The sequence below is a fragment of the Oryctolagus cuniculus genome, chromosome 16 (genome assembly GCF_964237555.1).
Source record: "Oryctolagus cuniculus chromosome 16, mOryCun1.1, whole genome shotgun sequence".
Lineage (NCBI taxonomy): Eukaryota > Metazoa > Chordata > Mammalia > Lagomorpha > Leporidae > Oryctolagus > Oryctolagus cuniculus.
In genome coordinates, this window is record NC_091447.1 from 59,777,782 (window position 1) to 59,803,090 (window position 25,309).

General features: G+C 71.1%; 1 protein-coding gene across 4 annotated transcripts; it reads left to right on the top strand.

Annotated features, from left to right (window-relative positions):
- Positions 1–3,909: 3,909 nt before the first annotated feature.
- CHAF1A (chromatin assembly factor 1 subunit A) lies at positions 3,910–25,210 on the top strand. Of its 4 annotated transcripts, none has more exons than XM_070058653.1 (15): positions 3,910–4,118; positions 5,574–5,624; positions 7,285–8,039; positions 13,166–13,213; positions 14,729–14,931; positions 16,419–16,479; positions 16,618–16,686; positions 18,323–18,549; positions 18,627–18,780; positions 18,866–18,946; positions 20,025–20,117; positions 20,239–20,497; positions 21,232–21,695; positions 24,016–24,106; positions 24,223–25,210. In XM_070058653.1, the coding sequence occupies exons 1-15, from the start codon at positions 4,067–4,069 to the stop codon at positions 24,315–24,317; spliced, it is 2,703 nt and encodes a 900-aa protein (XP_069914754.1). In that variant the 5' UTR covers positions 3,910–4,066; the 3' UTR covers positions 24,318–25,210. The 4 variants fall into 4 exon arrangements, with proteins under 4 accessions (XP_069914754.1, XP_069914755.1, XP_069914757.1 ...); XM_070058654.1 differs by lacking the exon at positions 3,910–4,118 and adding an exon at positions 4,165–4,464; XM_070058656.1 differs by lacking the exon at positions 3,910–4,118 and adding an exon at positions 4,165–4,416.
- The last annotated feature ends 99 nt before the right edge of the window (positions 25,211–25,309 follow it).

Here is a 25,309-nt window from a genome sequence, read left to right on the forward strand (position 1 = left end):
ATTTGCTGACCTCATCCCTCCCTCGCACGTTCCCCCCATCCTTAGTGCTTGAAATGTCACTTCCTCCAGGAAGTCTTCCCAGACTGTTAATACTGGTTTTTTGGATCCATGAATACTGATTTTTGTCCTTTAATACTGATTTCTGGATCGACTGTTATGGATAAAATGCATTGACTTAGACATTACTAACAAATCAAAACGAGTGATTGAATCCAGAAAGAGGAAGAATGACTATGACGAAACTGCTCGAACTTCAAGGTGGAAATGGCTGTCACGCTTGAGCGGTTTTCTTTAAGATTTTTATTTATTTATTTGAAAGACAGAGTTAGAGAGAGGCATAGAGAGAGAGAGGTGGGAGGAGAGAGAGGGAGAGAGGTGGAAGAGAGAGGGGGAGGGAGGGAGAGAGAGGGAGAGGGAGGAGGGAGACAAGAGGGAGGGGGAGAGGGAGGGGAAGGGGGAGAGAGGGAGAGGGAGGGAGGGGTAAGAGAGGGGGAGAGGGGGGAGGGGGAAGGGGGAAGAGGGAGGGAGAGAGGGGGAAGAGGGGGAGAGAGAGGGAGGGAGGGAGAGAGAGGGAGAGGGAGGGAGGGGAGAAAAGAGAGGGGGGAGAGAGAGGGGAGGGAGACAGAGGGAGAGGGGGGAGAGGGAGGGGGAGAGGGAAGGGAAGGGGGAGAGAGGGAGGGGGAAGAGAGGGGGAGGGGGGAGAGGGAGAGGGAGGGGGGAAGAGGGAGGGAGAGAGGGGAAGAGGGGGGAGAGAGAAGGAGGGAGGGAGAGAGAGGAGAGGGAGGGAGGGAGGGGGAAGAGAGGGGGAGAGAGGGGGGAGGGAGACAGAGGGAGGGGGAGAGGGAGGGGAAAGGGGGAGAGAGGGAGAGGGAGGGAGGGGAAGAGAGGGGGAGAGGGAGGGGAAAGGGGGAGAGAGGGAGGGGAAGAGAGGGGGAGAGGGAGAGGGGAAGAGGGAGGGAGAGAGGGGGATGGAGGGGGGAAAGAGAGGGGGGAGAGAGGGGAGGGAGACAGAGGGAGAAGGGGAGAGGGAGGGGGAGAGAGAGGAGGGAGACAGAGGGAGGGAGGAGAGAGAGGAGGGAGACAGAGGGAGGGGGAGAGAGAGGGGGGAAAGAGGGAGAGAGAGAAGGAGGGAGGGGGAGAGAGAAGGAGAGGGAGAGAGAGGGAGAGAGGTCTTCCATTCGCTGGTTCACTCCCCAATTGGCCACCATGGCCAGAGCTGGGCTGATCCGAAGCCAGGAGCCAGGAGCTCCATCCGGGTCTCCCACGCAGGTGCAGGGCCCAGCACTTGGGCCATCGTCCACTGCTCTCCCGGGCCACAGCAGGAAGCTGGACCGGAAGTGGAGCAGCCGGGACTCGAACCGGAGCCCGTGTGGGATGCGGCCCTGCAGGCGCCGGCCCCCCTGGGTGTTTTCCGGGCGCAGACGCGGCTGGAAGATTCCAAATGCCTGCACTGGGGGAGGGGGCAGCGGCCCCCGACGGCGGATGGGAGGTGGAGGATGGCTTCAGGAGACGCGGGGCGAGGGCGGCGGGTCAGAGCTGAGCGCCCCCTACGTGGCCCCGACCGACGGGGAGGGGCAAGGACGGTGGGGTCCACACCCTCGGCCGGCGGAGCGGGGCGGGGGTGAAGGCGGTAGGGTGCGTGGGTGCCGCTTCCCGGGGTGGGGGGGGGACGGGCCGTGGTGCGGCCTCTGCGCTGGAGCCCACGGGGGGGGGGCGGTGCAGGTGCTGCCCGGGACGGTGAGGGCTTTGGGGGGGGCCGGCGTTTCACCGTCGGGGGGGGGGTCCGGCATAGCAGTTACCGCCCCACACCGCAAGGGCTTTGTTGGCAGGAGGACAGACGACAGGGAGTCCGCAGGTGCGGTGGACTAACGCACCCCTCCCTCCCTCCCTCCCTGCTCCCCTGCTCTCCCCTCCCCCTCCCCTGCTCCCCACCCCTTCCCTCCTTGCTCCCCCACCCCTCCCTTCCCCTATTCCCCCTCCCCTGCTCCCCCACCCCTCCCTGCTCCCCCACCCCTCCCTTCCCCTATTCCCCCTCCCCCTCCCTGCTCCCCTGCTCCCCCTGCCCCTCCTCTGCTCCCCCACCCCCTCTCTGCCCTGCTCCCCACCCCTCCCCTCCCCTATTTCCCTTCCCCCTCCCCTGCTCCCCACCCCCTCTCTGCCCTGCTCCCCCACCCCTCCTTGCTCCCCTGCTTCCCCTCCCCCTCCCCTGCTCCCCCACCCTCCCTCCCTGCTCCCCCACCCCTCTCTGCCCTGCTCCCCCACCCCTCCCCTCCCCTATTCCCCCTCCCCCTCCCCCTCCCTGCTCCCCCACCAGCTTTTCCAAAGATGCAACTGTAATCCGCTCTAATTCGCCACTCATCCTAATATCCAACAAATCCGAGGCGGGAGGACCCAGGTCCGTGCGCGGGAGGACGGCGGTGCGGCAGTGGCCACCTCCTCCCTGCGCCCTCGGTGGGTGCCGTGGGCGCCGCGCGCCGGGTTAACGGCGGCCTTGGTGTTCAGGCCGAGGCCGGCTCCCCTCGGCGGATGGCTCCCCGCGCTCCCGTTTGATCGGAAAGGGAGATTTCTGTCCCGCGGACGGCTGCAGCGTATACACAGCGCACTCTCTTCATCCGGTCATTTCGCTCCAAGCGGCACCGTGGCGGGGCGGGGGTGGGGGTCAGCCGCCGCCCGTGGAGCCCGCGGCCCCTGCGACCTCGGACCCCAGTCCCAGCCGCTCCACAGCCAGGCCGACCCCCGACCAGTGCGCTGGGAGGGCCCGCGTCCGAGAGCCCCGCAACCCACGTGGGCGTTCCGGACTCCGAGCTCGGGCCGGCCCAGCCTCGGGCCACTGTGGGCCTCTGGGGAGGGTGGAAGGTCTCCCGCCCCCCACCCCCGGCCTTTCAAATCCCTCATTTAAAAAAGTAAACCCTAGCATCGCGCTGGGGCCCAGCGGGTAAAGCCGCCACCTGCAGGGCCACATCGCATATGCACGCCGGTTCGAGTCCCGGCTGCTCCACTTCCGGTCCAGCTCTCTACTGTGGCCTGGGAGAGCAGTGGACGATGGCCCGAGTGCTGGGAGCCCTGCACCTGCGTGGGAGACCCGGATGGAGCTCCTGGCTCCTGGCTTTGGATCGGGCCGGCTCTGGCCATGGTGGCCATCTGGGGAGTGACCCAGCGGAAGGAAGACCTCTCTCTCTCAATCTCTCTCTCCCTTTCAATACATAAATAAATCTCTTTAAAAGGAAGAAAGCAAGTCGGTGCCTCTGTCCAGACTCCGCCGCGGGTGTGTCCGGCTCTGCACCTGCCCGGCCCGCCCAGCGTCGATATTTCTGGTTCGCAGATGTACTTTATCCAGCGTTTAGGCATCCGCCATCGGACGGGGCCCGGGGGCTCGAGGGTCTGCAAATGCACGTTCTCACGCAGCGGCCGCAGCGGGCACGGCCCCGCGGGAGCCGAGCGGACAGGGCCGGGCGTGGACACGGGGCCGGGGCGCTGGGGCCGGCGCAGCGCAGGGACCCCGGGACCCCTGATAACTCATACGGCCCACGGCTGTTGCTAGGCTCAGCCCAGCCCCGAGTGAGGAAAACGCCACACTTCAGAATTCTCGCCAAACTCCGGTTTGCAAGTTGTCACCGGCGCCCTACGTCACACGTTCCCGTGACGTTAGAGGCTGGCCCGCCCTCCCGCAGACCTATCCCACGCGCTCCGCCAATCGCAACGCCGGGCTCGCCGCTTGACGTCTCTCGCCCCCAATCGCAGCGCGTCCCGTCGCAGCCAATCGCAGGCCGCCGCTGGACAGCCCCTCCCCCCGGCCCCGCGATCAATGGGGGAACCTGTGGGAGGACTGGAAGCCGCGGCTCTCGCGAGGATGCTCGCGGCGGTCCTCGCTTCCCGAGGCGGGCAGTCACGTGACGCCGTCTCGGCCAATCGGCGTGAGGGCTGCGGGGGTCGCCGCGGTTCCCGCCAAATACGAGCGCAGCGGCCGCGGCAGCAGCGGCGCGGGCGGGAGGGCGAGAAGCAGCGGCCGCCGGAGCGGAGCCCGCGCCTCCGCCGCCTGAGGGGAGCCCGAGCCGCCGCGGCGGCGATGCTGGAGGAGCCGGAGTGCGGGGCGCCGGGCGCCAGGGCCGCGGCCGGAGGTCGGTGCGGGCCCGCGCGGCGGCGGCGGCGGCGGGGGGGCGCGGCGCGCGCGGCCCGCGCTGGCCGGGACGGCGGTTGGCGACGGGCCTCCCGACGGCCGGCCTGCCTCGGCGGCCCTGGAGCCTCGGGATCGCGGGCAACGGCCTTGCGGCGCCGACGTTCTTGTCGCGGCCGCGACCGCGTTCATTCCCCCCCCCCCGGGGGGCGCTTTGGGGTCGGTCTGTCCGTGCGGGGCCCTCGGGGGCGGCCAGGACGGGCGTCCGAGGCCCACGGAGGCCCCCAGAGCCGGCTTTGCAGGTTCCCGCGGGCCTTGGCGCCCGCTGGGCAGCTCGGCGCCTGCAGCGGGTGGGGAAACTGAGGCAGGAGGCCGCCCGGGCCAGTGCGGGGCGCCGGGGGGGGGGCAAGCCCAGGTCCGAGGCCTGGATGGTGGCGATCGTTAGGGGGCTGGGCCCCCGGGTTTCTGCCCCTGCCGGTGACAATAGGAGTCTTTCTGGCCTGCCTGGGGTCCCCCAAAAACCGTCAGGGGGTGGTCGAGAGCCGTGTGTCTCCCCACCGGACGCCTGCGCTCGGGGCTCAGCAGGTGCCCAGGACCTGCTCGGGTGGCCGCAGCAGCCTTGTCTGACCCGAGGTGTCTGAGCCCGTGGGGAGGTGGAGCAGCATCCCTGCCCCCCACCCCACCCCTGCGACGTGTCCCCCGCGGCTGTGCGGCGGGGCGACCTCCCAGCCCCCTCCCTGCTTGGGGGCCCTTGCATTGAGGCTAGCAGGCCTCGGATGTTCCAGGCCCGCGGCTGAAGGAGGGAGGACGGGCTGGCTGGGCGCGGTGGCCAAGCCCGGGTGCTGTGCACGGCTGGAAAAGGAAGGGGTTCGCAGGCCGCCCTGTCCGGTCCCCAAGTGCCCACGGTGGCCGGAGCCTGGGGCCAGGAGTGCAGCCCGGGTTCCCCGTGTGGGCGGCGGGGAGCGGGGGGCTCAGCCTGGCACTGGCCGGCGACTGTGCCCTGCCCCTGTCACTCCCCAAGCCCGGGCAGTGGCCACAGGCGGCTTTTGGGGGGCCCTGGCCTGACCCGCTCCGGGCAGCTCTCCCAGAATTCTGCGGGCGATCCCTGCGTGCCGGCTCCCTTGGCAGGCGGCGGAGCTGCTCTCCGGCTGGTACCCCGGGCTGCGTGGCATCCGATCCCGAGGTCGCGGCTGGACAGACCAGCGGCCAGCCGGGCACGGCGGGGGCGGCAGGGGCGGCGGGGTCGTGTTCCTGGTGCTGTGCTCACGCACGGCCAGTGGCTGCAGCCACAGCGAGGAGGAGGGCCCCGCTGTCCCCCAGCCGCCCCGCACGGGGAGCTCCCTGTCCCGGCTCGGGCCTGGCCAGCTCGGGCTGTGGTGGGCTGTCTCTGGGTGTGGCCGGTGTCCCCTGGCTGTAGCTAACGGCTCTTCCTCTGACACATTTTTCTTCTTCTTCGCAGCCATGGATTGCAAAGGCAGAGCCGCCTTCCCGGTTAAGAAGTTAATACAAGGTAACTCTCCGGGCTGGGCTGGGGCGGGGGCGGGGCTTCGCCGGCTCCTGGGGGTCTGGGGGGGGTAAACAGTTGCGTCTTTGCAGATACAGTGGGGGTTCCCTGGCCGGCCGCGAGGGAGGCCGTCCGTGCTCCGTGCACACCGCACGCCCACCTCGTCGCCCGTGGCAGGGAGCGGCCTCTGCGCCTCTCCCCTCGCGGCTGTGCGTCCGCGCTCCGAGCCTGTGTGGGAGTTGGGAGCCTTTCGGGGTTGAGCTCCCCAGGTCGGGTGCGTGGACAGTGGGGTCTCCCGTCCTCGGGCGGTTGGGAGCGGGTGACGGGCGTAGACACGTCTCCAATGCCAGGACAACCAGGCGTCCCCTGGGTCTCAGGACCGCCCCGGCCGAGAGCCGCTGTGGTGTAGGGAGAGACGTCCCCACTCGTGTCCGGGGCAAGGCCGGAAGCGCGTCCACCTGCAGGCCAGGGGGCGCGGCTGGGTTGTGTGCACAAACGGGGGGTCCCGGGTGTGGCTTTGTTTTTGTTTTGTTGTTTTTAAGTTAGGTTTAATTACTTGAAAGGCCCAGTTACAGAGAGGAGGAGAGAGAGGTCTTCCATCCGCTGGTTCACTCCTCAAACGGGCAAAGGCTGGGGCCGGGCCAGGCTGTGCCGGGAGCTGCATCCGGGTCTCCCACGTGGGTGCAGGGCCCAGCGCTCAGCCCCTCGGCTGCTGCTCTCCGGGGTGCTTGGCGGGAGCAGCCGGGACTCGGGCCAGCGCTCCCAGGGGTGGCCGGTGCCGCAAACACAGCCGCTGGCTGTTGGGTTTAAGACTTGGCTGTTACCAGGTTTCCGACCTCCTGTGACAGTGACAGGTGTTGGTGGCAGTGGGGTTGAGAGTGACAGCGGGAGGACTACGAGCGAGCTGCGGACGCCGGCCTCCTTGTTTTAAAAGCCAGTCTAGGCCGGCGCCGCAGCTCACTAGGCTAATCCTCCGTCTGCGGCGCCGGCACACCGGGTTCTAGTCCTGGTCGGGGCGCCGGATTCTGTCCCGGTTGCCCCTCTTCCAGGCCAGCTCTCTGCTGTGGCCCGGGAGTGCAGTGGAGGATGGCCCAGGTGCTTGGGCCCTGCACCCCATGGGAGACCAGGAGAAGCACCTGGCTCCTGGCTTCGGATCAGCGCGGTGCGCCAGCTGCGGCGGCCATTGGAGGGTGAACCAACGGCAAAGGAAGACCTTTCTCTCTGTCTCTCTCTCTCACTGTCCACTCTGCCTGTCAAAAAAAAAAGAGAGAGAGAGAGAAAGAAAAACTGTATAAAAAAGCCAGTAAAGTAACCCCCAAGTGTCCATGACGGCCAGGGCCGGGCCCAGCTACCGCCCGGATCCTGGAACCCACCTCTCCGGGTCTCCACCTGAGTGACAGACTTGGCCGGGAGCCGTCGGCCGTCTCCCAGGCGCCTTAGCGGGAAGCAGAGCCGGGACTCAGCTCCGGGCGCTCTGAAGGGGGCGTCCTGCGCGCTGGGCCCCAGGCTGCCCCCTTGTCTCCTCTGACTCCGGCTGTGGGGAAGGCACGGGGTGAGCGGGAGGCTCGGGGCCCAGCCGGGTTGGTGCTGCCCCAGCTCGTGGAGTGGCAGGGCGCCCGCCGGTGGTCACCGTCTGCCCGACTAACGGCCGCCCCCGCTCTTCCAGCCCGTCTGCCGTTCAAGCGCCTGAATCTTGTACCCAAGGAGAAAGAGGCCGCGACGGGGGCGCCGAGGAGCCCCGCGGGCGCCGTGCGGAGACCAGGCCCCCAGCTCGCCGGCTCGCTGGACAACGTGGAGAACGACTGTCTGGCTTCCGAGGGCGGCCTCGGGCCCCCGCTGCTCAACGGGGAGGGGCCGCTGGGCGGCTGCCTGCGGACCAGGGCCCAGGAGAGCGCGGACCGCGGCGCCGTCGTCATAGACTTGACCGAGGACTCGTGCGAACTGCCCGCCGGCCCCGCCGGCCACAGCCCACTCCAGGCCGAGGCCGCCGCCCCCGGGAAGGCAGTGAAGGGAGTCGGGGTCAGAGAGCAGCCGGGGCTGCCCGAGGCCGCTCCGAAGGCTGGGCCGGCGTTGCCAGGAGAGACCGTCGCCGCCGGCGCCTGTGCTGCGGACGAGGGGGGCGACAGCTCCAGAGGCGCCGGGCGGCGCTGCGACCCGCAGGAGGGCCGGGCCGGTTGGCGGGCGGCCGGCGGCATCCTGTGCCAAGGGAAGGTGCCCGTGGTGCTGCTGCGGGACGTCCTGGCCGAGACACCTGCCCGGAGCAGGCCCGCCTGCGGGAGCGACCAGCCGGGGCCGGACTCTGCGCCCAGCCCCTCCTCCCTGAGCTCCTCCTCGCCCAGCAGCTCCCCCGAGGGGCAGCCTGCTCCCAAGAGGCAGCGCGGCCGGGGCAGCCCGTCCCCCAGCTCCACCCCCGTGGACAGGGTGAGTACCCCCGCCGCGTCGCTAGGTCTCCGCGCGTGGACTTGGCCGAGGGGCGGCGTGGCGGGCGCTGCTGGCCTTGCTCCCCCGAGCCCTGGTGGCTCCCTCCTGTCTGTGCGCAGGTCTGTAGGGGCGCGGGGTCGGGGGCCGCTGAGTGCCAGACACCACTGTCCGAGGGTGCAGTGGGATGCGTGCTCAGCTCCGGCCCCGCGTGCCGTCTGCAGCCTCACCTGCGCTCAGGACGCCGCCGTCCCGTGTCGGAGCCGGGATCCGTGCCGCCTCGGCTCCCCGCCCAGCTCCCCGCCGGTGCCCCTGGGAGGCGGCAGCGGACAGCCCAGACCGGGTGGCGCTCCCGCATCCTGACTCCCCTGGTGCGGGCATTCGGGAAGTGGGCAGCAGGCGGAAGATCTCCGTCTGTCACTTTGACGAAAAATAGTATTTGAAAGGCAAAGATTTATTCATAATTTACTTGACGGCAGTGTTACAGAGAGGAGAGACGGGGAGCTGCAGTCCGCGGGGCCACTCCCCAGATGGCTGCAGCGGCCGGGGCTGGGCCAGGCCGAAGCCAGGAGCCGGGAGCCCCATCCGGGTCTCCCACGCGGGCGCAGGGCCCAAGGACCTGGGCCATCGTCCACTGCTCTCCCAGGCCACAGCAGGGAGCTGGATGGGAGGTGGAGCAGCCGGGACTCGAACCCGCGCCCACCGGGGACAGCAGCCGGTGGTGGCTCGGATCCCCGGGCCCCTGCGCCCGCACGGGAGACCTGCAGCCGGGCTCCTGCCCCGGCCCGGCCCGGCCCCGGATGCTGTGGCCATTTGGGGAGTGGGCAGTGGACGGGAGAGCCTGCTCTCTGTGTCTGTCTCTCCCACACGTATGGATAAGCAAAGCCCGGGTGTCTCCCACACGTATGGATAAGCAAAGCCCGCGTGTCTCCCACACGTATGGATAAGCAAAGCCCGCGTGTCTCCCACACGTATGGATAAGCAAAGCCCGGGTGTCTCCCACACGTATGGATAAGCAAAGCCCGGGTGTCTCCCACACGTATGGATAAGCAAAGCCCGGGTGTCTCCCACACGTATGGATAAGCAAAGCCCGGGTGTCTCCCACACGTATGGATAAGCAAAGCCCGGGTGTCTCCCACACGTATGGATAAGCAAAGCCCGGGTGTCTCCCACACGTATGGATAAGCAGAGCCCGGGTGTCTCCCACACGTATGGATAAGCAAAGCCCGGGTGTCTCCCACACGTATGGATAAGCAAAGCCCGGGTGCTTTTGTGGCTTGTTTGTCTCTGGAATGCGGGCCTGGGGGGGGCCTGCTGGGTTTGATCTCCAGGGGCCCCTGTAGTTTCTCGATGGCTCCATCCCTTTCACCTCCGGGAAAGTGGCTCCCTGTTGGTTTTCACCTGCAGGGCAGAGAGCGCTCCGACCTGCTGGTCCCCTCCCCAAATGCCAAGCTGGTGGCCAGCCCCCGGCACGGTGCCGGTGCCCTGGAGACCCTGCTGAGCTGTGTCGTGGGGGGGGGTGCACGTGTGGCGCGCGTCTTGGACCCCCAATGCCAAGTGCGCCGTGCAGAGCCCAGAGGCCCGCGCTGTGTTTGCCTCCAGCCCCAACTGCTCCCTGGGGGTCCGAGTCCCTCCCACTTGAGCTTCCTGCTCTCCCGGGCTCCGGGGGGCTCTTGCTTTGTTGCTGGTCACCGCGGGAGGAGGCCCGTCTCTGCGCCGTGTTGGATCCGCCCAGGGTGTTTGCCCGTTTGGCTTTTTGTGAAGTCCTGGGGATCTGGAGATCCTCCCTTTGGAAAACCCCGGGTGACCCCAGGTGTGCTGACGCGGAGCCGCCTTCTGCCGTGAGGCCCGCGGGCGCTCCTCGGCACGTGCCGGCGTGATGCGTGTCTCGTGGGACCCTCGGCTCGCCTCTGTGCCAGCCGGGGCCGGGTGGCTGCGGTCTTCCTGCCTGTGATGGCGCTCAGCCGTCAGCCCCTCTCGCCCACAGCGTCAGCCAGCCGGGGCTTGAAGACATCCGGGAAGGGTTGCCTGTTCCCTAACCAGCGCGGCCACGGTGCTCTAAGTCGTTAGAGACGAGCTGGCCTCTGCGGGTTCTGTGCAGCCCCGCCCTGCTGTGTGGGAGGGACCTGAGCACTGGCTGGGGGGGGTCCGGGAGGGGCCTGGGCCCGTCTCTGCGTGAATGCGGTCCTGCAAGTGTCACAGCGCCCCGCGGCCCGCTCCGGCGTCTCCGCTGGCCGTTGGAGGGACGGCTGTCGTGGTGTTCCCTGCCCGAGACTCTCCCGGGCGGAGACAGGCTCTCTGCCTGCTCTGGGAGCCCCCTGGCTGGGGCTCACTCCCCCGTGGGCGGGCCTTGGGAGCTCCCGGGGACCCCACCTTCCTCTGTGACGACTCGAACGTCACCGTGGCACGGCTGTTTTGGTTTTGTTTTGTTTTGTTTTTCAGGTTTATTTGTTTGAAAGAAAATGACAGAGAGGTTAGAAGGTTAGGGACAGAAAAGTCTTCCCGCAGCTGGCTCATTCCCCGGGTAGCCAAGGCTGGGTCAGGCTAAGCCAGGAGCCTGGAGCTCCTGTGGGTGGCAGGGACCCAAGCACTTGGGCCAGCACCTGCTGCCTCCCAGGCACGTTAGCAGGAAGCGGGACTGGAAGTGGAGCAGCCGGGACTCGAACCAGGCACTCAGTGTGGAATGCGGGCCCCGAGAGGCAGCTCAGCCCACCGCACCACAGCGCAGGCCCCGTGACGGGAGGTTTGGTCAGTTCCCCTCTGCCTTCTCTGTCCTGCTGTTCGATTGGGGGTGGCCTTGAGGGTTAGGCCACTGCTTGGGACGCCCGACGCCAGCCTCCCACATCCGAGTGCCGGTTCGATTCCCGGCTGCTCCACTTCCAGTCCAGCTCCCGCCAACGCTCTGGGAAATGAGTGGAGGGTGGTCGGTGACGTCAGCACGGATCGTTGTCGCCGGTTGGCTAATGGACCTGCCTGCCTCTCCGCTCTGCTCCGCCTTTCAGATGAAGGAGAGCATCTTTCAAAACTTCATCTGTGGGGCCGGCGCCGCGGCTCCCGTGGTTAATCCTCCGCCTGCGGCGCCGGCATCCCATAGGGCGCCGGTTCTGTCCCGGCTGCCCCTCTTCCAGGCCAGCTCTCTGCTGTGGCCCGGGAGTGCAGTGGAGGATGGCCCAAGTGCTTGGGCCCTGCACCCCATGGGAGACCAGGAGAAGCACCCGTCTCCTGGCTTCGGATCGGCGCAGCGACAGCCGTAGCGGCTACTTGGGGGTGAACCAGCGGAAGGAAGACCTTCCTCTCTGTCTCTTACTAACTTAAAAAAAAAAACCTCATCTGTCAGAGAGAGCTTCCCTCTGCTCCGTCCTTCCCCGGTGTCCACGGCACAGGACCAGCCACCAGGAGCCGGGAACTCCACGCAGCGTTCCCACGTGGAGGGCAGGGCCATCGCCCGCCGCCCCCCAGAAGTGGCGTAGGGGCCGCCGAACGCCTGGGCAGCCTCCGCTGTTAGAACCTGGACAGTGCAGCCGGGCCTGCCCGTGCCGGCCTCAGCCTCCCCTCACCGGCCGTGGCTTCCCTGCCCTCGGCCTAGGTCTGCCGTTCCCTAGTGAGCAGTCAGAGGGCGGGGTGCAAAACGCCGCCACTGCCCCCTTTCTTCTGCTTGGGTCGGTGGCTCCTTCCGGCACCCCGGATCCCGTTGGCCGTGCTCCCGGTGGGCGAGATGTGGCGGCTTCGCGGTGCACCCTGGGGTCAGATTTGCAGCGGCTAAGGTTAGCCCAGGCCAGCAAGGCCTGCGGGGTGCCGCGCGCGCCAGGGAGGCGCCGGCTTCAGGTTGGGGGGCAGTTGCCCGGGCTGCTGGTCATTGATGGGCAGAGGGGGGGTCCTGAAAGCCCGGCCCGGGCTATGGGACACAGGGGCCCACAGCACGGAGCCTAGCGTGGGGGTCCAGGCCGCCCTTTCTCAAGCGCTTGGTCTGGCGTGGGTGTCGCCACCCCCGGGAAGACTGGGCGCTCTGACCGGGAGTCTGAGTCTCCCCGAGCCCGAACCCGCGCTTACCGTGGCTTTTCGCTCGGTCGCTGGCGGCTGCCGCTGTGCGCGGGCCCTGCCGAGGCTGAGGAGGGACCTGGCGTCTCGGTCCTTCCTCGAGGCCCACGCGCTGGGCGCCGTGTGCCTGGGACGTGAGGTGCTTCGGGAACCGGCGCCTGACCTTCCCCAAGCTCGCCACGGTGGGCAGCGGCCCCGTGGGAACAGTCCGCCCACGCGTGTCCTGCAGGCTCCGGTCAGTGTTGAATCGGGGTGGGCAGCGGCCCCGTGGGAGCAGTCCGCCCACGCGCGTGTCCTGCAGGCTCCGGTCAGTGTTGAATCGGGGTGGGCAGCGGCCCCGTGGGAGCAGTCCGCCCACGCGTGTCCTGCAGGCTCCGGTCAGTGTTGAATCGGGGTGGGCAGCGGCCCCGTGGGAGCAGTCCGCCCACGCGCGTGTCCTGCAGGCTCCAGTCAGTGCTGAATCGGGGTGGGCAGGGTCCGGCCCTGCCGAGGGAGCCGCGGGTGGCACTCGGCTCGGTAGATCTGCAGCAGGCTGATTTTTAAGATGGTGATTTTGTGTGGCCCACGAATGACGTTATACACCCAAATGGGCCTTGGCAGAAAAATGTGTCCCCACCTTTGGTTAAACGGTTCCCAAAATTCCAGGTAAATTTCCCAGTGTCGGCTTCCTTGGGAAAACAGGACGGTCGGCGGCACGGGGCCCACGCTCTCTTGAGCGCCATCCTTCGGGAGGCCCGCGTCCCCCATCGAGTGCCGGGTTCCGATCCGGATCCACTTCTGATCCCGCTTCCTGCCGACGCCACCCTGGCAGGCGGCAGTGGTGGCCGCTGGGAGCTCTCTGTCTCTGTCTGCCTGTCAAATGGTGTCTGTAGCAGAATCCGTCCCTCTGGGGCAGGCGGGTGCCCCCAGCCCGCCTTCCTGCCTGCGCCCCGCACGGTCAGCTGGCGCCGCGTCACTTGGTGGAGACAGCGGTCGGCGGCCAGGTCCTGGCTTTTCTCGCGTGGTCCCGCGCGGGGCCCCTGCCTGAGGGGCTGGCACTGCCGCGGACGGGTGGCGCCCAGCCCCCCGTAACGCGAGCCGTTTCCTTTCAGGTGACCAAGAAGCTCATGCGGGAGAAGAACAAGCTGAGGCTGCAGAGGGTAAGGCGCGTTCCCGCCCGAGGCCGGGCCCCTCTGCCTTCCCCGCTGGGCCCGGGCTGGCCAGACCCGGCCGTCCCAGGAGCCACCGGGGCCCCACCCGCTCCCGCGAGCGTCCCCAGCACTGGATGGGTGGTTACTCCCCAGTCGCTGTTATCTGCGGCCACCACGTGGCACGAGGCCCCCCACGGGGCGGGGGCGGGGGCGGGGCAGCTCGGTGCCCCGGAGTTTGCGGCGTCTCCTTAGAGCTGTGGCTGGTTTGGGGGCCGGGGTCTCTGCGCTCGGAGCGGGGGGCCGGGGCTGGAGACGGAACCCAGGCCTCCTTCGGCGCGGTGTGGGCGTCCTGACCACAGGCTGATCCTTTATTCACTGATTTCCATGGACGTGAAGGGCAGAGAGGGAGAGCGCGCGCCTGTCTGCTGGTTTCTCCCGCCCTGGTCACGGGAGCCGGGAGCCGCGTCCTGGTCTCCCGCGTGGGCAGCGGCTTAACCCGCGCCCCCCACGCACGCCTGCCCCGCCTGTTCTTTCCTGGAATTTCAGTTGGGTGCCGTGTGGGGAGGAGGCCGAGGTGTGGCCAGCGAGAGCGGGTGCCGCGGCTGGGACAGCCCTTGCCGCCCTGGCTCGTCTCCCGGGGCCGACCCCTCCCCTGTGTGCCACAAAGACGCACGGGGGGTTGGGAACCCAGACTCGGACGGCTGAGCCGCGCGGGCGGGTGTGGGAGGCCCCGGGCTCCCCCTGCCAGCAGGGAGCCCGTCAGGATGCGGCTGACACCCATTTTTTCAAGTTAGCGGCAGTCGCTCGGTGCCCAGAATTGGAGCACGAGAGAGACACACACATACACACACACACACACACACACACACAGATCTTCCATACAGAGGTCGCTCCCCAAACGGCCATAACAGCCAGAGCTGGGCCAGGCCGAGGCCGGGACCCCGGAGCTCCATCCGGGTCTCTCACATGCGTGCAGAGGCCCAGGCCCCTGGGCTGTCCTCTGCTGCTTGCCCGGTGCGTGAGCAGGGAGCTGGACCGGAAGTGGAGCAGCCGGGACTCGAACCGGTGCCCGTGGGATGCCAGCATCGCAGCAGTGGCTTAGCCCTCTGTGCCCCAGTGCTCGGCCCCGAGAGGTGGCTTTAGAGAGAAGTGTATTTATGTCCGTCTTGTTTTCTATGAGTTCTCCCTTATTCCGTACTGTGTGAGGCTTAGCAGGGCGGGGCCCACCCTGCTGGACCCTCCCCGAGTGGGCGGGGCTGGGGCGGGCGGGCGCTCCTGGGGGTGCACCTGTTTGTTTTACTGCAGCTGGGGGGGGGGGGGCGGCTGGCTCCAACAGGAGCCCCGGTCCCCGCGAGCGTGCGCGGGCGTGGGGCAGCATCTGGAGCCGGCGCTGGGCGTGTGCGCGGGCGTGGGGCGGAGGAGCCCCGGTCCCTGGGAGCGTGCGTGGGCGTGGAGCGTCTGCGGAGGCCTGGGGCGGAGGAGCCCCGTCCGCGTGCGCCCGTCCAGTCGCCCCCTGTCCCCTAGGACAGAGAGGTGCTGAGGGAGCAGCGGGAGCGGCTGCGGGAGGCGGCGCGGCAGGCCAAGGAGGAGGCCCGCAGGAAGAGGGAGGAGGAGAGGGAGCTGCGGGAGCGGGAGCGCCGCGAGAAGCGCGCCAAGGACCAGGAGGAGAAGGCGGCCAAGCTGCTGCGCAAGGAGGAGCGGCGGCGCGCGCGCCAGGAGGCGCTGGAGTGAGTGCGGGAGCCGGGCGGGAGGGGGCGCTGGAGGGGGCGCGGGGGGCGGGAGGGGGGGCGCTGGAGTGAGTGCGGGAGCCGGGCGGGAGGGGGCGCTGGAGGGGGCGCGGGTGCCGGGCGGGAGGGGGCGCTGGAGGGGGCGCGGGAGCCGGGCGGGAGGGGGCGCTGGAGGGGGCGCGGGGGGCGGGAGGGGGGGCGCTGGAGTGAGTGCGGGAGCCCGGCAGGGGGGGCGCTGGAGGGGGTGCGGGAGCCGGGCGGGAGGGGGCGCTGGAGTGAGTGCGGGAGCCCGGCGGGAGGGGGCGCTGGAGGGGGCGCGGGAGCCGGGCGGGAGGGGGGGGCGCTGGAGTGAGTGCGGGAGCCCGGCGGGGGGGGGCGCTGGAGGGGGTGCGGGAGCCGGGCGGGAGGGGGCGGGGGGGGGGCTGGAGTGAGGGCGGGAGCCGGGCGGGAGGGGGCGCTGGAGGGGTGCGGGAGCCGGGCGGGAGGGGGCGCTGGAGGGGATGCGGGAGCCGGGCGGGAGGGGGCGCTGGAGTGAGTGCGGGAGCCGGGGAGCCGGACGGGAGGGGGCGCTGGAGTGAGGGCGGGAGCCGGGCTGGAGGGGGCGCTGGAGGGGGTGCGGGAGCCGGGCGGGGGGGGGCGCTGGAGTGAGGGCGGGAGCCGGGCGGGAGGGGGCGCTGGAGTGAGGGCGGGAGCCGGGCTGGAGGGGGCGCTGGAGGGGATGCGGGAGCCGGGCGGGAGGGGGCGCTGGAGTGAGTGCGGGAACCGGACTGGAGTGAGTGCGGGAGCCGGACGGGAGGGGGCGCTGGAGTGAGGGCGGGAGCCGGGCTGGAGGGGGCGCTGGAGGGGGTGCGGGAGCCGGGCGGGGGGGGGGCGCTGGAGTGAGGGCGGGAGCCGGGCGGGAGGGGGCGCTGGAGTGAGGGCGGGAGCCGGGCTGGAGGGGGCGCTGGAGGGGGTGCGGGAGCTGGGCAGGAGGGGGCACTGGAGGGAGTGCGGAGCCGGTCAGGAGGGGGCGGGCGCTGGAGTGAGTGCGGGAGCTGGGCGGGAGGGGGCGCTGAAGGGAGTGCGGAGCCGGGCGGGAGGGGGCGCTGGAGGGAGTGCGGGAGGGGGGCGCTGGAGTAAGGGCTGGAGGGGGTGCGGGAGCTGGGGGGGGGGTGTTTGGGCCCCTGCACCCACGTGGAGACCTGGGTGAGGCTCCTGGCTTCGGCCTGGCCCAGCCACTTTGGGAGCGAACCAGTGGGTCCCCTCTTTAACTCTGACTTCCAAATAAATAAACAGATCTTGGGGGGGGGGGTACACTGCTTCCTGTACGGCAGCAGTGAGGAGCCGCATGAGGCCGAGGCCAGGGCCCTGCTGTGTGGGTGCAGGCCCGGCCGCGTGAAGCCAGGGCCTGGCTGTGGTGGCGCCAGGCCCTGCTGTGTGGGTGCAGGCCCGGCTGTGGTGGCGCCAGGCCCGGCCGTGTGGGGCCTGAACTGGGTTGCCTCTCACAGGGCCAAGCTGGAGGAGAAGAGGAAAAAGGAAGAGGAGAAACGGTTACGAGAAGAGGAGAAGGTAGAGGGGTGGGTTCTGTCGGGGCTGGCCCGGCCTGTGCCCGCCGGCTCGGGTCCTTTGGGGCCGGCGCTCGGTTCCTGCCGCGGCCCCGGGGTTGCCCCGCGCTCGGCTTCCCCTCACGGCTTCTCCCCTCGGCAGCGCATCAAAGCGGAGAAGGCGGAGATCACCAGGTTCTTCCAGAAACCAAAGACACCCCAGGCGCCCAAGGTGAGCGGGCGGTGGGCGGGCGGGCGGCGGGGCTTCCTAAGTGACAGCTGGAGGCACGGGTCCCTCGCTTTGTCCCCGGAGTGGCCTGCTGGGAGGAACGGGGGCCCTGGAGAGACTTGTGCTGAGACGGGCAGAGGCCGCCACACGCACCCGGAGCCTGGGCATCCTGGCCCCGGGGCCGCCGTCCCCCCAGGCCCTCCCAGAGCCCCTGTGCTGCCCTTTGGGGGCTCTGAACTGCTGCTTGCCACTGGCAGCCTGGTCCTGGGACCCTCCCACGCCGGCACCCGCAGCTCTGGGTCAGCCTTGCCTGGTTTTAACTGTCACAGCCTGGCTGTCCCAGGAGTGGGAGACAGTGGCTTTCTGCGTAGGTTTGTTTCTTTGCAAAGTAGAGCGACAGAGAAAGATCTCGCCTCTGCTGGTTCATTCCACCAGTGGCCGCCAACAGCCAGGGCTGGGCCAGGCCCAGCCGAAGCCGGAGCCGGGAGCTCCATCCGGGTCTCCCGGGGGGTGCAGGGGCCAAGCACCTGGGCCGTCCTCCACTGCCCTCCCAGGCCACAGCAGGGAGCTGGATGGGAAGTGGAGCAGCCGGGACTCGAACCCGCGCTCCTGTGAGGCGCTCGCTCTCCGCACCCGTCCCCGGGGCCCCTGGAGGAGAGCGCCCGCCCGCTGCCGCCGCACCGGAGCTTTTCTGTGGAGAGATGGCGGCCTGTGTGTGGCCTGGCTCGTCCTTGGCGGCCCACGGAGGCTGCTCTCTGGCGCTCTCCTCCGCGTCAGCGTCGCTCGCTGGTCCCTTCGCGGCCTCTGGGTGGGCGACCGATCTCCTCCCCAGTGTTCCGGCCTCTGCTCCTGGTGTGCGCCCTCAGCGCCTGCTTGGCCGATCCTCTGCGTGGGGCGTGGGGTGTGGCACCCGTGTGCCCAGCGCCCGTCCCCGAGCCCCGGCTGTGTGCTGGGGTCGCCAGGGAGCAGCTAGAGACCCCGGGGGCTGGCTCCCAGCCCACACCCCCAAGGCCTTGGGTGCTGTTCACTCAGCCTGGCGGCATGGCCGGCCGAGCGGTCGCCTGGGCCACCAGCCCCCTGCCAACGCGCCTGGGAAGGCGGCTGAAGATGGGCCGCGTGCTGGGGCCTGCACCCGCGTGGAGACCCGGATGGATTCCCGGCTCCTGGTTTGGGCCTGGCGCAGCCCTGGCCATGGCGGCCATTTGGGGAGTGAACCAGCGGATGGAAGGACCCCCCCCCCCCGTAACTCTGACTTTTTAGATAAATAAATGAATCTTTAAGAAAAACAACACTTACTTCCTCCCATCTGATGGTGCCCTCCCCAGCTGCCTACAACATTGAGGGCGGGGCCAGGCCAAAGCCAGGAGCGCGGATTCGGTCCAGGTCTCCCGCTGCCTTCGCGGGTGCTGGACTCGGCTGGGGTTCACAGCCAAGCGCTCGAGCGTGGGCCGCAGCTGTGCTAACGGCTAGGCCGGACGCCCGCCCGTCCCGGCGTGGCCCGCCATGACCCGGGCTGCTCGTCGTCCCCGCGGGCGAGGCCGCTGACGGTCTGCCTGTGCCAGGGGCGGCCGTGTGTTTAGTGGCCTGGGAGCAGCCGCGGCCGGCGCCCCGTGTCCCAGCGGGCCCTCGTCTGTTGCAGACCCTGGCCGGCTCCTGCGGGAAGTTCGCGCCCTTTGAGATCAAGGAGCACATGGTGCTGGCGCCGCAGAGCCGCGCCGCCTTCGGCCAGGACCTGTGCCGGCGGCTGGACCAGCTCCTGCGGCAGCAGGACGGCGACTTCTCCTTCCTGAAGGACCTCAAGAGCCGGCGGCCCCTGCGCTCCGGCCCCACGCGGCTCTGCGGCCCGAGCGCCGAGCTGTTCAACAGGTGAGGGCGCGGCCCGCGGGCCCCGGGCCGGCCTCCTGCCCCCGGCGCCGGCCTCAGCGGGGCTCTGCCTCCCTCAGTGACGTGGTGATCGTGGGCGGCGTCCCGGAGCGGAGGAAGTTCGGCCGCATGAAACTCCTGCAGTTCTCCGAGAACCACCGGCCGGCCTACTGGGGCACGTGGAACAAGAAGACGACGGTCATCCGCCCGCGGGACCCCTGGGCCCGGGACTGGGTGAGCCCCGCGCTCCGGACCCCGCCGCGCCCGGGGGGCCTGGCGTCCCCGAAGCCGGCCGACGCCCTGCGCGTGTCCCTTTCAGACGCTGCTGGACTACGAGGTGGACAGCGACGAGGAGTGGGAGGAGGAGGAGCCCGGGGAGTCGCTGTCCCACAGCGAGGGGGTAAGGACCGGCCGGGATGGGACAGGCCGCCGGCTGCTGCCAGGGCCGCGGCTCCGCCTGCCTGCTCGCCAGCCCCGCCCCGCCCACGCCAGCCCCGCCCACGGCCGCAGCCCCACCCCGCCGCTCCCTAGCTCTGCCAGCCCCGCCCATGGCCGCAGCTCCACCTGCCTGCTCGCCAGCCCCACCCGGGCTCACTGGCTCTGCCAGCCCCGCCCACGTCAACCCCGCCCACGGCCGAGGCTCCACCCTGCCCTGCTCCGCCCACACCAGCCCCGCCCACAGCCGCGGCTCCGCCTGCCTGCTCGCCAGCCCCACCCGGGCTCACTGGCTCTGCCAGCCCCGCCCACGTCAACCCCGCCCACGGCCGAGGCTCCACCCTGCCCTGCTCCGCCCACACCAGCCCCGCCCACAGCCGCGGCTCCGCCTGCCTGCTCGCCAGCCCCGCCCTGCTCACGCCAGCCCCGCCCATGGCTGCAGCCCCCCCCCCGCCGCTCACTGGCTCTGCCAGCCCCGCCCCACCAACCCCTCCCACTACCGCGGCTCCGCCCCTTCCACGTCTGCCCCCTTCCACTACCGCGGCTCCGCCTGCCTGCTTGCCAGCCCCACCCCACCCACGCCAGCCCCGCCCACAGCCGCGGCTCCGCCCTGCCCCGCCCCACCCACGCCAACACCGCCCTGCCGGCCCCGCCCACGGCCGCAGCCCCACCCCGCCGCTCGCTAGCTCTGCCAGCCCCGCCCATGGCCGCAGCTCCGCCTGCCTGCTCGCCAGCCCCGCCCCGCCCACGCCAGCCCCACCCACAGCTGCGGCTCCGCCTGGCTGCTAACAGGCTCCCGCCACACCCCGCCCACGCCAGCCCCGCCCACGGCTCCGCCCCGTCCTGCCCACGGCTGCAGCCCCACCCCGCCGCTCACTGGCTCTGCCAGCCCCGCCCCACCAACCCCTCCCACTACCGCGGCTCCGCCTGCCTGCTTCGCCAGCCCCACCCCGGCTCACTGGCTCTGCCAGCCCCGCCCCGCCCACGCCAGCCCAGCCCACGGCCCTGCTCCCCCGCGTGACGAGCTTGCTTTTCTCCCTGAGGATGAGGACGACGACGTGGGAGAGGACGAGGACGAGGACGACGGGTTCTTCGTGCCCCACGGGTACCTGTCTGAAGACGAGGGCGTGACGGAGGTGAGGGCCGGGGAGCCAGGGCTCGGCTTCCCGCGCCTCGGGCTCCGTGCAGCGGGGTCCAGCCGCGCGCGGAGGATCCGGCCCACGCGGGGCCCTGACCGACGCGCGCTCTCCCCCGCAGGAGTGCACGGACCCCGAGAACCACAAGGTGCGGCAGAAGCTGAAGGCCAAGGAGTGGGACGAGTTCCTGGCCAAGGGCAAGCGCTTCCGCGTGCTGCAGCCCGTGAAGGTCGGCTGCGTGTGGGCGTCCGCGGTGGGCAGCTGCGCGGGCGCCGACCTCCGGGTGCTGCAGCAGTTCTCGGCCTGCTTCCTGGACACGGCGCCCGCGGACGACGAGCAGGCGCCCAAGGCCTCCAAGAGGGAGAAGCGGGACCAGCAGAGTGAGTGGGGGCGGGGGGGCGGGGGGAGTGAGGGGCCTGGGGGGCGGGGTGAGTGGGGGGCCCGGGGGGCTGTAGCATCAGGGCCTCCCGCACCCCTGCGGGGTTCCTGCCCTGGCCGGGGGGTGTTCGGGGTGAACCGGCAGGTGCACAAGATCCCCCTCTACCTCACAGAGAGACAGGGGGCCTGCCGGGAGCCCGAGTGCCCTGGGGCTCGGGAGCGGGTGGGGCCCGCGTCCCGCTCACCGTGTCCCGCTCACCGTGCCCCGCCCCCACTCACCGCGTCCCGCTCACCGCGCCCCCCCCCCCCGCTCACCGCGCCCCCCCCACCATGTCCCCGCTCACCGCGGTCCCACTCACTGCGCCCCCGCTCACCCTGTCCCTCCCCCCAGTCCTGGCCCAGCTGGGCCCCGCTCACCGCGACCCCCTCCCCCCCCAGTCCTGGCCCAGCCGCGCCCCGCCCCCCGCTCACGGCTCGCCCCTCCCCCCAGTCCTGGCCCAGCCCCGCCCCGCCCCGCTCACGGCTCGCCCCTCCCCCAGTCCTGGCCCAGCCCCGCCCCGCTCACGGCTCGCCCCTCCCCCAGTCCTGGCCCCGCCCCGCCCCGCCCCCCAGTCCTGGCCCAGCCCCTCCCCGCTCACGGCTCGCCCCTCCCCCAGTCCTGGCCCCGCCCCGCCCCCGGCTCGTCCCGCCCCCCCAGTCCTGGCCCCGCCCCGCTCACGGCTCGCCCCTCCCCCAGTCCTGGCGCAGCTGCTGCCGCTGCTGCACGGCAACGTGCACGGGAGCAAGGTCATCATCCGCGAGTTCCAGGAGCGCTGCCGCCGCGGGCTGCTGGGCCGGGACGCCGGCCGCCCCCCGAGCCCGGGCCGCCCGCAGCCGCCCGCGGCCGCCGAGGACGCGGCCGTGCCCTCCAAGGCCCGGCTCAAGCGGCTCATCTCGGAGAACTCGGTGTACGAGAAGCGGCCCGACTTCCGCATGTGCTGGTACGTGCACCCGCGGGTGCTGCAGCGCTTCGACCAGGAGCACCTGCCGGTGCCCTGCCGCTGGAGCTACGTCACCGCGGCGCCCGCGGCCCCCGGAGAGGACGGCGGCCCCGCCCCCGCCGCGCCGCCCGCCCCGGCCGCGCCCGGCTCCCTGAAGAGGAAGTCGGCGGGCAGCATGTGCATCACCCAGTTCATGAAGAAGCGGCGGCACGACGGGCAGGTGGGTGGGCGCACACGGGGAGCCCCGGGCCTGCGCGTGCCTGCGTGCGGGGGTGGGCGCGCGGCTCGGCCCCTGCTCCGCGCACGGGGAGCCCCGGGCCTGCGCGTGCCTGCGTGCCGCGGGTGGGCGCGCGGCTCCGCCCCTGCTCCGCGCACGGGGAGCCCCGGGCCTGCGCGTGCCTGCGTGCCGCGGGTGGGCGCGCGGCTCCGCCCCTGCTCCGCGCACGGGGAGCCCCGGGCCTGCGGGCGGCCTGCGTGCCGCGGGTGGGCGCGCGGCTCCGCCCCTGCTCCGCGCACGGGGAGCCCCGGGCCTGCGCGTGCCTGCGTGTCGCGGGTGGGCGCGCGGCTCCGCCCCTGCTCCGCGCACGGGGAGCCCCGGGCTTGCGCGTGCCTGCGTGCCGGGGGTGGGCGCGCGGCTCCGCCCCTGCTCCGCGCACGGGGAGCCCGGGCCTGCGCGTGCCTGCGTGCCGGGGGTGGGCTCGCGGCTCCGCCCCTGCTCCGCACACGGGGAGCCCCGGGCCTGCGCGTGCCTGTGTGCGGGGGTGGGCGTGGGCTTGGGCAGGTCGCGGAGCCATGGCGCGTCATTGGGCTCCCGTGGCAGGCCGGCCCCGGGGCGTCCCAGGGCTCCGTCTCGGCGTTCATCAGGCCCGGGGGTGTGCCCGCACCTGCTGGGTCCCATGGACGGCCACGGACAGCCCACTGCCTGGTGCCCGGGGTCCCGGCCCTGCCCGCACCTCGGGGTTCCCCGGGACGCCCCTGTACTGTGAGAGGCGGGGCCCCCTGTTCTTTCGACTGTGGGCGCAGCCGCCTGCTCTCCCCGGGAAGCTGGCCTGCACCCGCGCGGGGGCGCGGGGTTCTCCCGTGGGGCCGCAGGGCGGCAGTGCAGGGTTTTAGCGACTCAGAGCCGAGGGTGTGGCGGCCTGGGTGGTGGTGCTCGGGGCCACGTGCGGCAGGGCAGGGAGCTGCCCCCCAGCTCACGCCCGCCTCTCCCCCCTGCGCCTGTCCCCAGGAGACGGCAGGCGTCCTCCCTGGCTGGCGGCCCACCCGCGGGGTCCCTGCCACCCCACAGGCAGGCCCATCTAAGGGCGGCCGTGTCTGCCCTGGGCCTGTGGCCGTGGCTTGGCGGGGTCGGGTCCTGGCCCGCTAACGCTTCCCCACAGCTGTGCGCGGCGGGGCAGGACGCCTCCCCTGCCGCGTCTGGTCACACAGCAGCCGTGGCGTGGCTCGGACACGCTGCTTTGTCCTGGCTGCGCAGTCCTAGACAGGGTGGGGTCTTACAGGGTCCCCCCCCCCCCCGGGGACTGCCACAGCGGGGGCTGAGCCGGGAGCTGTCCGGTCCCCCGGGGGGCGGCATGGGGCACGTGGGGCCCCGAGGACCCAGGCCATTTTCCGCTGCTTTCCCAGGAGCATTGGCAGGAGCTGGGCTGGAAGTGGAACGGCTGGGACTCAAACCAGTGCTCTATGTGGGAAGCCGGCGTCCTGGGGGTGGCTTAACCGGCTGCCCCACGGCACCGCCTGGGCTGCCCTGGGCTGCGTCCGGGCGCCGGATGTGGGTCTCCTTCCTTGTGCAGAGGGTTAAGTCTGAGTTCCGAGCCCAGGGCCGTAGCGGTGCCCTGTGTGATCGGCCTAGTGGCCCGAGCCGTCCCGCCTCCTCCTGTGCTCCGGGACCCTCCCCCGGGCCTGGGCTTTCTCCGATGCAGGGAGGGGGTGGCGTGGCCCGAGGCTCCCCCCCGGGGAGGGTCAAGGCCACGGCGGAGCGTGGAGCCAGTGGGCAGTGGGAGGAGTGGAGTGGTCACAGGACAGGCTGGGAGGCCGGCGAGGGCCAGACCCACTGCCCACACCGGGACCGGCTCAGGGTGCCAGCGCGACCTTGGCCCCGTCAGAGGTCACCGCCACCCCAGGGGCCGATCCTCCAGCACGTGGGTTTGGGGGACGCTGTGCCGCTCCGTGTCCCGGGGTCTCAGCAGCCTGTGTGGTGCCTGGGGAGGCCGGCGACGCCCCACAGCGTGACCTGACCACGCCCGGGTCTGGTGGGGCCCCTCCGCAGCAGAGTGAGCGCCCCCTGCTGGGCGGGGCCCACAGCCACCGGTGGGCACACGGGAGCAGCCCTGGGTCGAGGCCTCCCCAACCCCTGGTCCCTCTGACCTGGGCTCGTGCCCGGCTGTGCCCAGAGTCGGGCAGGGCTGCTGAGCGCCGAGGCCACGGCCCCGGCGTGGAGGAGCAGGCGGCGGCTGTAGCGAGGCGGGGCTGGTGGTGGTTTGGGGGGTCTGCACGGTGCCTCAGGGGCCCGCCCGTGACGGCCGCATGCACCTGGTCCACAGGTTGGGGCTGCGGACATGGACGGCTTCCAGGCAGACACGGAGGAGGAGGAGGAGGACGACTGTGTGGTCGTGGCCTTGCCGGATGCCGGGGGTGAGCAGGGCTCCGGGCGGGGCCGTGCCGAGGCCCTGTGGGCGCCTGGCCGAGCGGGCGGGCTCGGGAGGCGGGAGCCAGGGCAGGCCGGAGACCCCTCCTCTCTGGCCTTCCAGGGGTCCCGTGTGGAACCGCCGCGGGAGCCGGGGCCGCCGCGGGGATGGACGGCGCGGAGGGTGCCCTGCCCGCCGGCCTGCTCGGCGCCTCCTGAGCGCGGCGCGCGCCCGTCCGGCCGCCGGGACACCGAGCGACTGCGGTCAGATACTTGAAGTCCTGCCGACTCCTGTGTCAAGAGCACTTTGTCCTGCTTCGCGGGCTCCCCGAGGCCTGGAACGTTCTATAGGAAGCCTGCTCGGCCCCCGCTCCCACACGCCCCGCAGCGCCACCAGCCTGCCTGCGGGGAAGCGGCGCGGAGGCCTGTAAACGAACTGCAGCGTGGGCCGGGCTGGGCCAGGACGGGCCGGGCGTAAACTGCTTCTCTGGCCCAGCCGTCCGTCCATCTGTCCGCTTTCCTCCGTGGGCCCTCTGCTTCAGCGCCCCCGCTGGCCCAGGCCCAGGCGTGGGTTTCTCCCCAGTTCCTGCCCGAGTGCGTCCCCCTGGCCGGGCCCTTCCACGCCCCACGCCCCCGTGGCGGCTTCCGTGTTGGCCGAGGCGGGGACCAGGGGCCGCTCCGCGCCTCAGCCCAGTACCACCAGGTCCTAGCAACAGCCGAAGGACATGCGCACCACGACCAGCCACGGCGCGGGGTCCCCAGACAGGGCTGCAGCCACGGCGCCGAGTGGCAAGAGGCTGGCCGGGGGCCGGGGCCCGCGCCGTGTTTCGCGGGGAGACGCAGGTTGGGGCCGGCGCCGTGGCCCGGGGGTGGAGCCTGCGATGCCAGCAGTCCACGTGGGCGCCAGCCCGGTCCCGGCTGCGCCACTTCCGGTCCAGCTCCCTAGGACTAGGACGGCCCAAGTCCCTGGGCCCCCGCACCCGCCCGGGGCACTCAGAGAGGCCCCCACCCGCTGCGGCCATCTGGGGAGGGAGCCGGCCGACAGGAGGCTTCTGTCTCCTCTTTGTAACTCGAACTTTCAAGTAAATGAATAAATTTTTAAAAAGAAAAGAGCAGGACGACTCGGGTTGAAGTCTGCCCGTCACGGGGGGGGGGGGGGGGGGCGCGGGGCGGATGCAGACCCCCGGCTCAGCCGTGCATCGACCACCGTG

What these genes read in the sequence shown, in the direction of transcription:
- CHAF1A (XM_070058653.1), top strand. Translation starts at nt 4,067, where the DNA reads ATGCTGGAGGAGCCGGAGTGCGGGGCGCCGGGCGCCAGGGCCGCGGCC. An exon ending in ACAAGCTGAGGCTGCAGAGG is followed by an intron (nt 13,214 to 14,728) that starts GTAAGGCGCGTT and finishes CCTGTCCCCTAG; the next exon opens with GACAGAGAGGTGCTGAGGGA. An exon ending in GGTTACGAGAAGAGGAGAAG is followed by an intron (nt 16,480 to 16,617) that starts GTAGAGGGGTGG and finishes TCCCCTCGGCAG; the next exon opens with CGCATCAAAGCGGAGAAGGC.